This window comes from Triticum dicoccoides, chromosome 7B (genome assembly GCF_002162155.2).
Source record: "Triticum dicoccoides isolate Atlit2015 ecotype Zavitan chromosome 7B, WEW_v2.0, whole genome shotgun sequence".
In the NCBI taxonomy this organism is placed as follows: Eukaryota; Viridiplantae; Streptophyta; class Magnoliopsida; order Poales; family Poaceae; genus Triticum; species Triticum dicoccoides.
The window spans coordinates 557,577,740-557,593,909 of record NC_041393.1 but is presented as its reverse complement, the minus strand read 5'-3'; the positions used below and the strand labels follow the sequence as shown (position 1 = coordinate 557,593,909).

The 16,170-nt window shown below is 50.2% G+C and overlaps 1 protein-coding gene across 1 annotated transcript; it reads left to right on the top strand.

Moving 5' to 3' along the window:
* The first annotated feature begins 12,073 nt into the window (after positions 1–12,073).
* Positions 12,074–15,307, top strand: LOC119337573 (aspartyl protease family protein At5g10770-like). Its single transcript, XM_037609734.1, has 3 exons — positions 12,074–12,331; positions 13,702–14,309; positions 14,412–15,307. The coding sequence occupies exons 1-3, from the start codon at positions 12,157–12,159 to the stop codon at positions 15,111–15,113; spliced, it is 1,485 nt and encodes a 494-aa protein (XP_037465631.1). The 5' UTR covers positions 12,074–12,156; the 3' UTR covers positions 15,114–15,307.
* The last annotated feature ends 863 nt before the right edge of the window (positions 15,308–16,170 follow it).

The following is a 16,170-nucleotide window of genomic DNA, read 5'->3' as shown; positions in this document are numbered from 1 at the left end:
CCTCCCACTCGGGGGCTTAGCTGCAGCCCAGCGCTCGCCTAAGTGTCTGAAATCCTACCGAGTGGAGAGCAGACCTCCCACTCGGGGGCTTAGCTGCAGCCCAGTGCTCGCCTAAGTGTCTGAAATCCTACCGAGTGGAGAGCAGACCTCCCACTCGGGGGCTTAGCTGCAGCCCAGCGCTCGCCTAAGTGCCTGAAATCCTACCGAGTGGAGAGCAGACCTCCCACTCGGGGGCTTAGCTGCAGCCCAGTGCTCACCTAAGTGTCTGAAATTCCTACCGAGTGGAGAGCAGACCTCCCACTCGGGGGCTTAGCTGCAGCCCAGCGCTCGCCTAAGTGCCTGAAATCCTACCGAGTGGAGAGCAGACCTCCCACTCGGGGAGCTTAGCTGCAGCCCAGTGCTCGCCTAAGCATCTAAAAATCCTACTGAGTGGAGGTCAAACCTCTCGTTCGGGGACTTAACTGCAGCCCAGTGCTCGCTTAAGTGAATTGGGGAACAAGTCGATGGCAATAAGCGCTTCGCTTTAACCTGCAAAATACGCCTCAAACCAAATGCAAACATATTCAGCGACGAACCCAAGTTCAGATAACACCTAACGGAACCGAAAGTGCTCAGGCGCTAGGCCTGTTAAGGTTTGTCGGTTACAAAACTCACTCGGCATACTGAGGCAAATTTAAAGTATCAAGCTCAGAAGTTTTTTACCCCTCCTGTGGAGGGCTGGAAGGTGCCACAAACTCGTCCAGATCAATTCCATCTGCAATCCGAGTGGCAGCGGCAATGAAGGTCTCCATGAAAGATCTGAAATCCTGCTTCTTGGTGTTGGCCACCCTGAGAGCCACCAGCTTTTCCTCTCGTGCATCCTTGTAGTGAACGCGGACCAGAGATAGAGCAACGTCCGCGCCGCACCTGGCCGAAGATTTCTTCCACTCTTGCACTCGACTTGGGACCTCGTTCAGTCGAGTCATCAGAGACTCGAGGTCGTTCTGGAGTGTCTCTCTTGGCCAGAGTGTTGTGTCAATGCGGGAAGTTGCGACGTTCAGCCTTGCGAGATAATCGATGACGGTAGCAACACGAGATTCAAGTCGGAGCACGTTCATGGCGACTTCATCTTTCACAGGGGAGTTGATGGGGTCCAGGTTTACTTCCAGTCGACCAGTCTCCTCTTCAAAGTTCTGACAAAATTCTGCAAGCACAACCACCGAGTCCAGACAAACAGTCAGAGGTTACAATTGAAATATTTGTTTGATACAAAGGATTACCTTCAAGCATGAGGAACAACTTCTTGGCGAGTCCACCCAGATAAGCCTCTAGATCATTCTTCTTTCTCTTCAACTCACTGGCCTTGTCGTTCAGGGTGGTCTTGTCGCTTTTCAGTCGAGTGACCTCCTGGTTGGCAGCATCAAGAGCAGCTTTCAGATTGGTGTTTTCTTCTTCAAGCTTAGTCACTGAAGCCAGCTTCTCATCCGCTAGCCTGGTCTTCTCTAAAGCAGTTTTTTGCATCTCAGCCAAGTCAAGCTCTTGTTTCTTCAGGGCGTCCCTCACTTTGCCTACAAAGTTACAGTGAGATTAGATTCGGAAACAAGTGAGAGGCAAAGGCAGTCGTCAAAGGCCTCACCAAGCATACCTTTAGCTTCCTCCTTTGCCTTCGTCAAGTTCTCTTGGGCCAGTTTCAGATCGAGCTCGAGCTGAATGTGTTTGTTCTCCAACTCAGTATAACGAGCCGCAAGGTCACAGGATTTCTACGAAGAACCAATCGACAGACGTCAAAGACAATTCACTTCCGAGTGAGTAAGGAAAAATCATAGCGTTTCTAAGACTACGGCCGAATGCAAACATTCGACCATAGTCTCGGGGACTACACCCAGTGGGTGCACTCGGCGTGCCCCCACTAGTTTCATCAAGAGTCGACCAGTCGACCAACAAAAAAAAAGAAAAAAGAGGCAATGTTCTTTAGACTATAGTCGACTGCCAGCAGTCGACAACAGTCTCGGGGACTACACCCAGTGGGTGCACTCAGCGTGCCCCCACCGGTCTATGAATCTATTCGACCTTGTCGAGTAAAGAAAAACTCAAAAGCATAAAGACTATGGTCGACTGCCAGCAGTCCACCATAGCCTTGGGGACTACACCCAGTGGGTGCACTCGGCGTGCCCCCACTAACCCGGAATTTCAATCGACACACACCCAGTGGGTGTAGGACAGACTCTAAGAATTTCAGAAAGAAGAACAGGCAGTGACCGACTGACCTGAACATTACTTTGGAGTGCCGAACTGGCGTCATAGGCTGCCTGGCTGGCTTCTCGAATTGCCTTCACTTGCTTCATCATGACCCCCGCTTGGCGTATCGCTTCTCTAGCAGCACTGGCTTGGCCTTATGGAATGGGTTAGGTGGAGAAAAGCGAGGGTTGAACAGCACTCGACGACGAAGGGCGAGCACTCGTCAATGGCACCGCGAAGGTTACGGTGGGTCGAGTGACATTGTCCCCCTCCACGACCAACGTTTCGGGTGCTGGCACATCTCGAGTCGCCTTGCCAGCAGGCGTTTTCTTGCTCCTCCTTTGCCTCGGTGGTTTTTCGTCGTCGTCGTCAGGAAGGTCAATAACAATGTTAGATGAAGCTGCAGAAAGAATCAAAATTAGAGACAATAAGTCGGTAAACGGCATCACAAGAATCATACCAGGTTACGAGGTAGCAGCATCCTCCATCTCGTGGTCTTCAGCCTTGGCCGAAGTATCAGAAGTAGCAGCGCTGCAGTCCCAAAAGTCAGTCGATTGGCCCATGAGTCGACCAAGAACAAGTTCATGAAACAGGGAAAGCTCAAAACTACCATTACCCTGAGATAGTGGGGATCACCATCTTCATCTTTGGCAATACCTTTGCGGGCTTCGACGATACCACTCGAGATTGCTTCGGAGCCTTCTCAGTCGGCGCCAGAGAAGTGGTCCGAGGGCGCTTGGTCGACTGGGAAGCGGTTGCGACCCCCTTACCCCGCTCAGTCACTGGATCATGGGCAAGCTTTGAGCGTCTTTCCGAGCGGGGAGGTGCAACTTCCTCCTCCTCCTCCTCTTCTTCCTCCTCACCAGAGTCGTCACCCTCCTCGTCATCGTCAGCATCCGAATCCCACTCCTCTGGGCTTTCGCCCCCGCTTCCTTCCCCCTCCTCAGTCGGCGTCTGCGCTCCATTGGGCATCGAGTACAATTCAGTAGTGGCCTGTCAGACAAGCAACAAAGAAAAACAAAGATCAATCGACCAATTCGCGGCAAAGTAGAATCGATAAAACAAAATTACACTCGGAGATAAGCGGCCATACCTTGTCCGGCGTATAGGTACAGTCGAGTGGCGGGATCCTCCTCGCCCCTCGAGGGTTGTCCTTGTTCCCTGTGATGGCGGCCACCCACCTCTCCAGCGTGGCGTCGTCTACTGCCTCTGGATGGACCCGAGTGGTGTCTTTAGTACCGCAGTACAGCCACATCGGGTGGCCTCGGTACTGGAGCGGTTGGATACGCCGCCTAAGGAAGACTTCCAGAAGATCCATGCCCGTCACTCCGTCCCGAACGAGTTGGACCACGCGCTCCACCAACATTTTTACCTCGGCTTTCTCCTCAGGAAGCACCTTCAGAGAAGACGGTTTGTCCACTCGGTCCATGGAGAACGGAGGGAGCCCAGTCGACTGCCCCGGCGTCGACTCGTCTTGGCAGTAGAACCAAGTCGACTGCCACCCTCTGACCGACTCGGGAAGGGTCATGGCCGGGAAAGTTCTCTTATTCCTCAACTGAATCCCAAGACCCCCGCACATCTGTATAACCTTGGTCCTCTCATCACCCGAACTCGCCTTTTTTACTATCTGCGACCGACAGGTGAATATGTGCTTGAAGAGACCCCAGTGCGGTCGACAACCCAGGAAGTTCTCGCACATGGACACAAAGGCGGGAAGATAGGCGATGGAATTGGGATTGAAATGGTGGAGTTGTGCCCCAAAGAAATTCAGAAACCCACGGAAGAACACACTCGGCGACAGAGAAAAACCACGATCTACGTGAGTGGCTAACAAAACGCACTCACCCTCCTGCGGCTGCGGTTGACACTCGGACCCCGGGAGCCTCGCTGACCCATGGGGGATCAGCCCTCATCGGCCAGGTCGTTGAGGTCCTTCCCAGTGATGGTCGAGCGGATCCAATCCCCTTGGACCCAACCCTTCGGCAGGCGGGACCTCGATGAAGATCCGCCCCAACTGGACGGTCTCCCCTTCGCTTGCCCCGTCGCCGTCGCCTTCTTCGCGCGCTCTAGAGCCGCCGTCTTCTCCTTCACCACTATCACCGGCAAAGCGCTCGAGAGGTGGATAAGGCGGAGGTAGGAGCAGGCGCTGTGGGTGGAGGCAGAGAGGGAAGAGAGGAGAATGGGGAGGCACTGTTCAAAAACTCACCCCCGACGCTTTATATAAGGGCGCTTCCGAGTGGCTGACGAGTGGGTCCGAGCAGATCTGTCACATCCCGAAACAGTCGCACATGTACGATACATGGCGAAAAAGGCGGCGCGGAAATCAAGGCGTCCATGCCTTATCCCGTCCGATTGCCGCGGATTGCCCCGCTTCGCGCGCTTCCCAAATTTCAGATCCCGCAAAATCCGCTAACAGCAGATCAATCTGTCAGACGATATCCTTCCCGCGATCCGTCGCTCGGAAGTTCACCAAAGTTCAAAAGTTCACTCGATAAAGGTAAGAATGGATCAAGGCGACTGAAGTAAAAGTCGACGCCAACGCCAAAAGAAGAATCGCCGATCCAAGATACGACATAATCAAAGTTCAGTAAACAAGTTGGAGAAAATCGTCAACTCCTTCCTCACTCGAACCTCGATCCAGTCGGGGGCTAATGATGAGGTTATGTACCTAGGGTAGGGTCATGGACCTATCTAGGATACCATGCCCAAGGACATCATCATACGAAGCTACCTTCCAGTCGACCAAGAGAAGTTCCACTCGACCAAGGGAGACTCCACTCGACTGGCTAGAAGACACTCGACCATGAAGATGCACTCGACCATCAGAAGTTCAGGATCTACTCTGCATCTAAACGGTCAGTAATTGAATAGTCTTAATGGTCATGATGACACTTTATATAGGGCGTTACCAGTAACGCCCAGCCTTAATGTACTTTAACCCTCCTCTACGTGGGCTGGCTGGGGTCCTGGCGTCCTCTATATAAGCCACCCCCCTCCACTGGTAGAAGGGTTCGCACCCCTGTAACTCATATACACAGAGATCAGTCGACCACCTCCGGGCTCCGAGACGTAGGGCTGTTACTTCCTCAGAGAAGGGCCTGAACTCGCTAAACACTTGTGTGTACAACTACTCCATAGCTAGGACCTTGCCTTCTCATACTTACCCCCCTATTCTACTGTCAGACATAGAACCACGACAGTGTGTATTGCTGAGCCGCTCCAGACGAAAGCCACGCAAAGGATTTTCATCATCAGGGGAAGTATCTTTGCAGTAAAACCATGTTGCATTCCACTCCTTGGGGTGACTGTGTAGTCTGGCATGGGGATAAGTGATTTCTTTCCTTTTCTGAATTGCCACACCGCCCAATTCGGTATTGGGACCATCAGTGAATTCTGTGCGGCGGTTTAAGTGGAAGCAGTCTCTGAACAATTCAACTGTGGGTTTCTCTTGAAGGTATACCTCACAGAGCACTTGGAAGTGACATAAGTTGGTAACAGAATTGGGGCCAGTATCTTGCGGGCGGAGTTGAAAATTGGCTAACACATCCCGGTAAAATTTAGAGACGGGCGGTTTGAAGCCCCGGGCTAAGTGATCCGCAAAGAGCACAACCTCTCCCTCTTAAGGTGTGGGAGGACATTCATCACCAGGAACCCTCCAGTGGATAGTCTCTTTGCTGTCTAAAGCGCCGATCGAGACTAAGTCATCCAAGTGAGTTTCTGTGACACGAGAAGGAACCCAGTTGCACTCATATACTTGTTTGGCCATGGTGAGATCTACAAGAAATAGGTGATTCCGGTTCAAGAACATGTTGGATAAAAGAAGGCGCTAGTATGAACAATGCTAAACCGGAGGCAGTATATTTAAACCGGATTTTTATGAAGTGGCATCATATGGCTAAAGAGTTCTGGCGGTTCAACAAGGGGACTAATGGTATATACCGGTTTATTAACTTTTTCTATATTAAGTTAAACCGCCTGATCTAAACATTGAAAGCAATTGAGGTTGCGGATGGCTAAGTATGCAGAAACAGGTTTCACAAGGTCTTATTGCAGCAATGGATCTGAAGCAAGTTCAGAAAAACAGAAAATATTCAAAAGGTTAAAGCAGAACAGAAGTAAATCAATGGGTAGGAATGTGGATGAGATCTATAGACTTGAGCGTAAAACTACAGGCGGATGCTAAAAAGCTACTGCTGGTCAGAGCAGGGTTTCACAGATATGTCCAGGAGTCTAGGTACGAGTATGAACAAGTGATGAACACGGCAAGAACATGAAACCCTAGAATAGATCTATGTTAAGAAGAACAGAAGGCTTACCAGAGTCGAGGAGGACGCGGAAGGCTACCGCGGTGCTCTGGTGCATTCAGGTTGATGCAGCGGCCCAAGACGGTGCAGAGGTCAACGGCGGCGGTGGAGCTCCGAGGCTGGCGACGCGAGGAAGGCGAAGAGAAAGAGACGAAGGGGAGAAAAGGAAATGACCCTTCGGTCCTATTTATAAGGCAGGGGACGTGTGTCAGGCGCGCGAATCCAGGAGCCACAAGATTCGGAAGTGGAGCTGCTGCCTTGGGTATCGCAGATCTATTAATAAAAGAAGGCGTCATAAATGTTAACTTCATGATGACGTCATGCCGGTTTACAGTAACCAGAGATGATGACGACATGGCGGTTTACCAATTACCAGAAGATGTTGAAGACAAAGATTTTTGTGAAGTATTGACATGAACCAGTTCAAATCAATCTGGGGCCTAATGTTGGGGATATTACCACTGGGCATGAACCGGCCTACCTGGGCCGGGTTAGCTTCATTAGTAGTTTAAAGGTGATTAAGCAGATGAAGGCCCAAGGCCTGTAGTCGGTTTAGAACCTGTAGCCGTAAACCGGCTTGATATGTAAACTTGCATTGTAAGTTAGGAATAGAGAGAGACCAACCGGGATACGAGTATGAACCGGTGTAGGACTCTATGGACCGACGGGCGTCACCCGTGTATATAAGGGGACGACCCGGCGGCGGTTCAAGGACAGACAACAACAACTCGAGCCTAGGCGAAGCTTGTTTGCTCCCTAGCCATCGAAACCACATCAATTCCATCACAACTAGACGTAGGCTTTTACCTTCATCGAAGGGGCCGAACTAGTATAAACCCTTGTGTCTTTGTGTCCGCTTTAACCCCTTCAAGTTAACCCGTAGCGATGGCTCCACGACTAAGTCCTTTCACAAGGACATCTGCCGTGACAAATCCACGACACAAAGGCAATACCCTCTTTCCTAGGGTTCCTGTTGAGGATTTGCTTTTTAAGCACATCACAAAGAATCTGATGCCCTTTGAGGCTTTTGTACATGTCTGTCGTGTACAATTCCTTCAGCCCTGCATCATTAGTAGTACTAGCAATGTCCTCAGATGAGGAATTAGTGATAGCAAAGACAGGTGAAGAATTTGTAACATTTGAAGCACTTGAACATTCATGTGAAGAATTAATAGATTCACGTTCAATGCACTTCATACATGGAGGAACAAATTCTTCCTGAGTAGCGCTGATTTGTTGAGCAAGTAATGAATCGAGCTCCTTTTGAAGATCTTCATAACTCACTCTTAGCTTCTCAAGATCTTGCTTTCTTTGAAGAAATTCATAAGAAAGCTTCTCATGATCAGATAAGAGAGTGTTATGATGACTTTGAAGGTTGTCAAACTTACACTAAAGTCTCTGAAGATTTTCAGTTAAGTCTTTAGTGCGGTCCATTTCTTCACCCAACATATCATCACTTTTGTCTAGCATGTTTTGTAGCTTTTCAATAGCCTTTTGTTGTTTCACAGCAATTTAGCAAGCTTAGAGTAGCTGGGCTTAAGATTTTCATCAGATTCATCCTCACTTGATTCAGAGGAGGGGTATTTAGTTACCTTGGCACCCTTTGCCATGAAGCAATAGGTGGGAGCATAGTCATCATTGCCTTCATTAGCATTGTTGGTGTTGTCATTTTCTTCAGAGTTGAAGATAGACTTGCTGACAAACGCGGTAGCAAGAGCTAGACTTGCCACACCAGACTCAGACTCCTCGGATGTCTCTTCTTCCTCATGATCCTCAGATTCAGCCTCAGAATCCATTTCCTTGCCAATGAATGCCCGAGCCTTCTTGGAGCTGCTCTTCTTGTGAGATGAAGACTTCGAGGATTTTGCTGATGAAGACTTTGAAGATTTCTTCTTCTTCTTGGCATCATCAGAACTGTAATCCTTATATTTCTTCTTCTTTAATTCCTTGTCCCACTGAGAACAATCTTGAATGTAGTGACCAGGTTTCTTGCATTTGTGGCACAGCCTTTTCTTGTAGTCACTAGATGAGGAATCGTTGCTCCTTGAGGATTTTCCAAAGCGACCACGTCTTGAGAACTTCTGAAATTTCTTCACGAGCAGTGCTAGTTCCTGGCTCAGTTCTTCAGGATCACCAAGGCTGCTGGTAGAGTCCTCTTCCTCAGACTCAGAGACTGCCTTGGCCTTCAGAGAACCTGGTTTGCCATAGCTCGAACAATAGAGATCTCTCTTCTCAGCAAGCTGGAACTCATGAGTGTTTAGCCTCTCGGGGATATCAGCGGGATCAAGTGACTTGTAATCTGCATGCTCTTGAATCATCAGTGCCAGAGTGTCAAATGAAGAATCCAGTGATCTCGGCAATTTCTTCACCACCTCATGGTCGGTGATATCAGTGGCGCCAAGCACTTGAAGCTCATTTGAGATATCAGTGAGACGATCGAAGGTTTGCTGAACATTTTCATTGTCGAGTCTTTTGAAGCGGTTGAAGAGATTGCGAAGAACGTCGACATGAGAGTCACGTTGATTTGAGACTCCTTCGTTTACTTTGGAGAGCCTATCCCAGATAAGCTTAGCAGTTTCCAAAGCACTCACTCTACCATATTGCCCTTTACTCAGATGGACACATATGATATTCTTCGCTTGAGAGTCGAGTTGCTTGAATCTCTTCACATCAGCAGCATTCAGGGAAGGTGTGACTGAGGGAACACCATTTTCCACAACATACCAGAGATCGTTATCAATTGCCTCAAGATGCATTCGCATCTTATTCTTATAGTAGGGGTAGTCTGTGCCATCGAAGGTAGGACACCCAGCAGAGACCTTGATCATACCTGCGGTCGACATAACTAGAACTCCAAGTGGTTAAACCAAAATACACAGAACAAGGGAGTACCTTGCTCTGATACCAATTGAAAGTGTGTTATATCGACTAGAGGGGGGTGAATAGGCGATTTTTATGAAATCTTCACTAAGGAATTTGCTGGTGAGGAAATTCCTAAATGAAGAACTACTTGCAGCGGAATAAGTACTCAAAAGTAAACATAGCAGAACACACGCATAGTCATCATGATGAAATGAAGGTAAGCACAGAGTACAGAAAGTGTAACACAGGAATCACAAGATGAAGACAGACAGACTGAAGAAATTGAACTGAGAAAATTGAGAAAGTCTTCAGTCAAAAGTCTTCAAACAGATATGAACAAGCACACAACAACAGAGATGAGGAAATGAAAGAGTTGAGGAAGCAGAACCAGTAAGCTCGATGAAGACAATGATTTGGTAGACCAGTTCCAACTAATGTCTCAGTTGTACATCTGGTTGGAGCGGCTGAGTATTTAAACTCGAGGACACCCAGTCCCCACTGTATTCTCCTTGAGCTAAGTCACACAGACCTCGCCCAATCACTCGTGGTAAGTCTTCAGGTGACTTCTGAACCTTCACAAACTCGGTCACTCGGCGATCCACAGTTCCTCTTGGATGCTCTAGACCTTGACGCCTAACCGTCTGGAAGAAGCACAGTCTTCAAAGGAAACAAGCGTCGGATCCACGCAGGATCAATCTCTTCAGTGATGCTCAATCACTTTGTGGTTTTGTAGGTTTGGGTTTGGGATTTCCTCACTTGATGATTTTTTCTCAAAGTCCTCGGAGGATGGGTTGCTCTCAAATGAAAAGTGTCAGTTTCTCTCGGAGCAGCCAACCAACTAGTGGTTGTGGGGGCGGCTATTTATAGCCTAGGGAGCAGCCCGACATGATAAGACATAAATGCCCTTGGCTGATATGACCGTTAGGTGGGTAGATATTTTGGGACAGCTGGCGCGTAGCACAGCAACGGCCGGAATATTTGACTCTCAAATACCTCAGGGCTATCATGTTCCTCACTTGGTAGGCAATCCGCACTGGCGAATTTCTAACTCTTCAGTCAGAACATATTCCTCAGAGACCAGAATAACTTTGTCTCTGTCACTGAAGAATATGATTGAACTGTGCGAGATTTTCAATGGCTTCACTCGAAAGGATTGGTAGGTGTAGGATTTTGAGTTGAACATCACATGGAAATTTGTCCTTAGTATTTCCTCGACCCACTTTAACAGTACGGTGTTTCCTATGACTCAAGAAAGAGAAAATCAAACAGTAAAAACAAGAGTCTTCACGCTTCATGTTCCTCGAATGATTACCAAGTCTTCAAGGTCACACCAATTTCTTTATTTTCAAAGTCTTCGAAAGTCTTCAGAAATCCAAAGTCTTTAGTCGAAGAACTTCATTTTTAGGGGTCGACTTTCTCTATAAATATCAAACTCCTCATAGACTTATAGACCTGTGTACACTCACAAATGCATCAGTCTCTTAACCTATAAGTCTTCAATACACCAAAATCAATAAGGGGCACTAGATGCACTTACATAGGGTTACAAAGAGTCGGTTACAGAGGAGGGAATCTACACATCTGAATCGCCAAGCTTGCCTTCCACGCAAAGGAGAGTCCCACCCGGACACGGGCCGCAGTCTTCTATCTTGTATCTTCATAGCCCAACAGTTCGACTGTCCGAGGACCCCTTAATCCAGGACTCCCTCACTCGGTTCACAAATAAACAATAAAAAAACTCTCCTAGGCAATTCGACGAACACTTGCGGTGCGGTGGTGGTGCACCGGCCGGCCGGTGTCTTTCTGACCAAACAGGCTGACAACGAATAGAGGGAATGACCTGCAGCGATGTGCACTCAAGGTGAGATGCGGCGGCCGACAGAAAAATAAGAAGCAACGACGAAATCTGAAGAATCAACAATGGCGACGACGACGACGTTTCACCTTAATTCCGGCGTCGGCGACGGGGGCCGAATGGGCTCGACGTTGGGCAGCAGGGCGGCCGGGGAAGGGGAGGCAACGAGGTAGCGGCGGGGCCGACGGATGGTTGCCGGGAGTCGCGCCGACGAATTTGCAGAGACCCGGGGAGAGGGCGACGCTAGGGAGATGTGCGGCTTTTACTCAGCCGCCGCGCGTTTGAGTATATTTAAGAAGAAAGTTGGGGATGGAGTAAATTTTTTACTCCCTTACGGTGGATAGGGGATCGGCTAGGTTCCCGTTGGAGGAGTAAAACAGAAATTTTTGCTCCTCTAACCAGTTATAAGGGATCGGTCAGAAATGCTGTGGCCTAGCAAGCAAAGCTACTTGCACCAACTCGTTTTGTCAGTACGGCCGTTTCCAGACTTCCAGCACTTCTGCTCCAGGTCCAGAGAGAAGCGCCAGTCACTACAATGAGAGAGGCGGCAGTCACCAGTTGCCGAAGATCTTGGATCTTCTCAAGGCCATGTTGGGTCGGTTGTGATCGAGTTGCCGCCAGACCGCAGGGGGTTCACAAATCACACGGTGCCTATTACCAGGCGCAATCACCAATCAGTGCACTCCCCAAGTTCGTCCCTGCCCCGAAGGGCAGTGCGGAGAGGGGCCGGACACCCGAAGAAAAACGACGAAGCAACAGCCAGTGCGCACGGCTCCCGTCAGACTAATCAGCCGGCCCCAGGCTATATATATGACAGGATAGGAGCTGTGTGATGGACCGTTTAATTTGTGTTCCCTCCACTCACCGGGACCCCAGCCGCCCCACTACCTGACGGCCACTTGTGCGGTGGTGCACGCCATGGCCGCCTCCGCTGCCGCTTCTTCTCGCCGTGGCTTCCTTCGCCTGGTCGTCGCGGCCGCCGTCCTCGCGGCATTCGGGCTCGGTGCTGCCCGTGCTGCGGGGAGCTCGGTTGATCGCGCGCCGCTGAGCGTGGCGTCCCTGTTCCCCGGCCCGGCTTGCCCCACGACAGCAGGTTAATTCCTGGTCGAGCTCAAGATCGTCGCCCGTCAAGCTGGTCACTTTTCTCTCAGTCATTGACTGCTGCATCTAGCTAATTGAATCCGGCCATGCTTGAATTGCTTGTGTTGTTTCAATCTCTTGTTCTTACTAATTTCCTTTTTTACACCAACTAATAAATGCATATTGCAACGTACGTTGATACGTTGATGTTAGATGGAATATATTGCTTCTGTATTACTATATGATAAGCACAAACATGGACATTTAATATGATATTAATTGTGCGCTAAACATGTTAAACAATCACCGTGGAAACAATATGTGGGTTTTTTAACACTGAAAGCTGTTGGACTGACGTTGAGATTAATTGGATTTGTCTTTTGGGGTCTTTTTTTCGGAAAAACTTTCGATCTATTCATTATGGTCCGTAAACCACCAAACGATGACTAGTACAAGAAACACCAGAAGTAAGAATTACATCCAAGTCCCTTGACCAGCTAGCAACGACTACAAGCATAAATATAAATGATTTAGTTTCTCTAGTATTGGATCAAGGGAGAGTGAAGTGTGATTTATTCCTACCAGAAATAGTCCGAACTTATAAGAACTGTTGAATAAAAACTTTTCAGTATTCTTTGAGAAAATCAATTCCACTGTGCCACAGAATATGGATCCACCGTCAACCGTTTGCTCTGGGGTTCGTGCTATGTCCTATAGGTTTGATTGATACTCCCTCTATCCCAGAATATAAGAACGTTTTTGACACTATGCTAGTGTTAAAAATGTTCTTATATTTTGGGACGGAGGGAGTAGAAAATAAACTCTTCTTCCTTATGAAAAAAAAAGTGTGCTCGTTTTTATGGGAAAACACAAGTGAGCTCTTTTTTCTTATACATGACGAAACCCTATAATATACTTTTTTTAGAAAAATGCAATGAAACGTTATTTAACACAATGAAATAATATAAGTTTTGCCCAATATTAAGTATGAACTTGAGAGTAGCGATGGACGCTAGATCCATGCACGGAATATTGCATGCATAATCGGGTCTCATAATGTAAGACGTATTTTGACTCTACATAAGGCTGTTTGCTGCAGCTGAAGTGAACAAAAATACTTGAGTTGTCTTTTACTGTTCTTTGACTGGTCTACCGTGACCAACTACAGACCAAGTACACCAGCTAGAGTGACACTCTGACCAAAACCCACCACCTGTACAGATTTTTTGCAATTCCTGACAAGGATGGTTCGATTTCATTGACTACACCTGTAATTCGAATTTATTTTTACTAGAAAGAGTTTAATTTCCATCCTGAATATTATCTAGCCCAAGTAAAATCTGAATTTTCTGATCCAAGCCGAACATGCCCCTGAAATTGCAGAGCACGAACCCAGCGCTGCGGCGTCAGCGAGGATGAAGATCGTCCACCAGCACGGCCCATGCTCCCCTCTGGCTGATGCGCACGGGAAGCTGCCGGCTCACGACGAGATCCTCGCCGCCGACCAGAACCGCGTCGATTCGATCCAGCGCCGGGTGTCCGCGACCACCGGCCGGGGCAAACTGACGAAGCGCGCTGCGCCTGTCCAGCCCGGGACAAAGAAGAGCCCCGGGCACTCGGCGTCCTCCTCCACCCCGTCGCTCCCGGCGACGCCAGGCCGCGCGCTGAGCACGGGCAACTACGTGGTGACCGTCGGGCTCGGCACGCCGGCGTCCAAGTACACGGTGGTGTTCGACACCGGCAGCGACACGACGTGGGTGCAGTGCCGCCCCTGCGTGGTCAAGTGCTACAAGCAGAAGGAGCCGCTCTTCGACCCGGCCAAGTCGTCCACCTACGCCAATGTGTCCTGCTCCGACCCCGCCTGCGACGACCTCGACAGCAACGGCTGCACCGGCGGCCACTGCCTCTACGCCGTCCAGTACGGCGACGGCTCCTACACCGTTGGCTTCTTCGCCCAGGACACCCTCACCATCGCCCACGACGCCATCAAGGTTACTCCCCTCTAGCCTACACGTTTGCCAATGGCCAATGCGTACGTCACGTGACACGGATCGAACAATATTGACATGGCGTCGTACGTGGACGCGCTGCAGGGGTTCCGGTTCGGGTGCGGGGAGAAGAACAGCGGGCTGTTCGGGAAGACGGCGGGGCTGATGGGGCTCGGCCGCGGGAAGACGTCGCTCACGGTGCAGGCGTACGACAAGTACGGCGGCGCGTTCGCCTACTGCCTCCCGGCGTCGTCGACGGGGACAGGGTACCTGGACTTCGGCCCGGGGTCGGCGGGCAACAACGCGAGGCTGACGCCGATGCTGACCGACAAGGGGCAGACGTTCTACTACGTGGGCTTGACGGGCATCCGCGTGGGCGGGCAGCAGGTGCCCGTCGCGGAGTCGGTGTTCTCCACGGCCGGGACGCTGGTGGACTCCGGCACGGTGATCACGCGGCTCCCGGCGACCGCCTACCTCGCGCTGTCCAAGGCGTTCGCCAAGGCCATGTCGGCGAGCGGGTACAAGACGGCGCCGGCGTACTCGATCCTGGACACCTGCTACGACTTCACGGGGCTGAGCGATGTGTCGCTGCCGACGGTGTCGCTGGTGTTCCAGGGCGGCACGTGCCTCGACGTGGACGTGTCCGGGATCGTGTACGCCATCAGCCAGGCGCAGGTGTGCCTGGCGTTCGCGTCCAACGGCGACGACGAGAGCGTCGCCATCATCGGGAACACGCAGCAGAAGACCTACGGCGTGCTCTACGACCTTGGCAAGAAGACCGTCGGCTTCGCCCCCGGATCCTGCTGATGACAGGCTCCTGATGATTATGAATAAGTAAGCTGCGTCCACCAAATGGTTAGTAGCTATACATAAATAGTTACATTATATACAGATATGTGAGAAATGCGTATACACCAACTGTAAGCGATGGAATTTGGTACGCTTCGATACAAGTGAAAAACAGAGAAGTGGTCACACGTCGATGCTGTGTTCGTGATGCACAAGCAGATACACAAAGGGGATTTGGTTGTCTGGGCAGAGTCGAATTCGTGGCCCGCGCGCTTGTTAAAGCAGCCCTCCGCCTGGTTGAATCGGCAGTCTCCTCATAGCCAGACTCCATCAGGCGCAATGTGACATGAGGCTGCACGCGTTGGGAAGCGCGGGAGACGAGACGGTTCGGCGTTAACTCCCTATTCCACTCCCCTTATCATTCAAACCCATGTTCTCCCACCATTCCTTCGTTGTCATCGATGGCATATGCACCTCCACTATTATGCCTCCAAATCCTTGCCCCCTACACTAGTGCTCACCTCCGGTGGCTCGCCAACATTCAGTCGAGGAGCTTCATACCCGAGGACTTGGAAAGGACATTGAAGGCTACAACCCCCTTCTACACTCAGTCCTTGCCCCTTCTACACTCAGTCGCGCTCAACATGTATTGAGCCTCCATCTAAGGCGGGTACCTCGAGTATGACCTGTGGGACTTCTATGGTCCAGGGACTTCTACGGTCTGGCGGGCACTTTCGTTGCCTCGATCCCGCGAAATCCATAATGGCAGCGGTGGGAAGGATTTCGACGGCCCCCGCTACGACCGCAATGTAAGTGGTGGCGCCTTCTTCTTCGGCTACGGTATCACCAATTCCACCTTTGACAACTGAGGGAGTCCTGGATTAAGTGGTCCTCGGACAGCCGGACTATATACATATGCCGGACTATTGGGCTATGAAGATACAAGATAGAAGACCTCGTCCCGTGTCCGGATGTGACTCTCCTTTGCGTGGAAGGCAAACTTGACGATTCGGATATGAGGATTCCTTTCTCTATAACCGACTCTGTGTAACCCTAGCCCCCTCCGGTGTCTATA

Excerpts from the sequence above, each read along its gene's own strand:
- LOC119337573 (XM_037609734.1), top strand. The coding sequence starts at position 12,157 with ATGGCCGCCTCCGCTGCCGCTTCTTCTCGCCGTGGCTTCCTTCGCCTG. Across the intron at positions 12,332-13,701 it reads GGCTTGCCCCACGACAGCAG|AGCACGAACCCAGCGCTGCG; the intron begins GTTAATTCCTGG and ends CTGAAATTGCAG. Across the intron at positions 14,310-14,411 it reads TCGCCCACGACGCCATCAAG|GGGTTCCGGTTCGGGTGCGG; the intron begins GTTACTCCCCTC and ends GACGCGCTGCAG.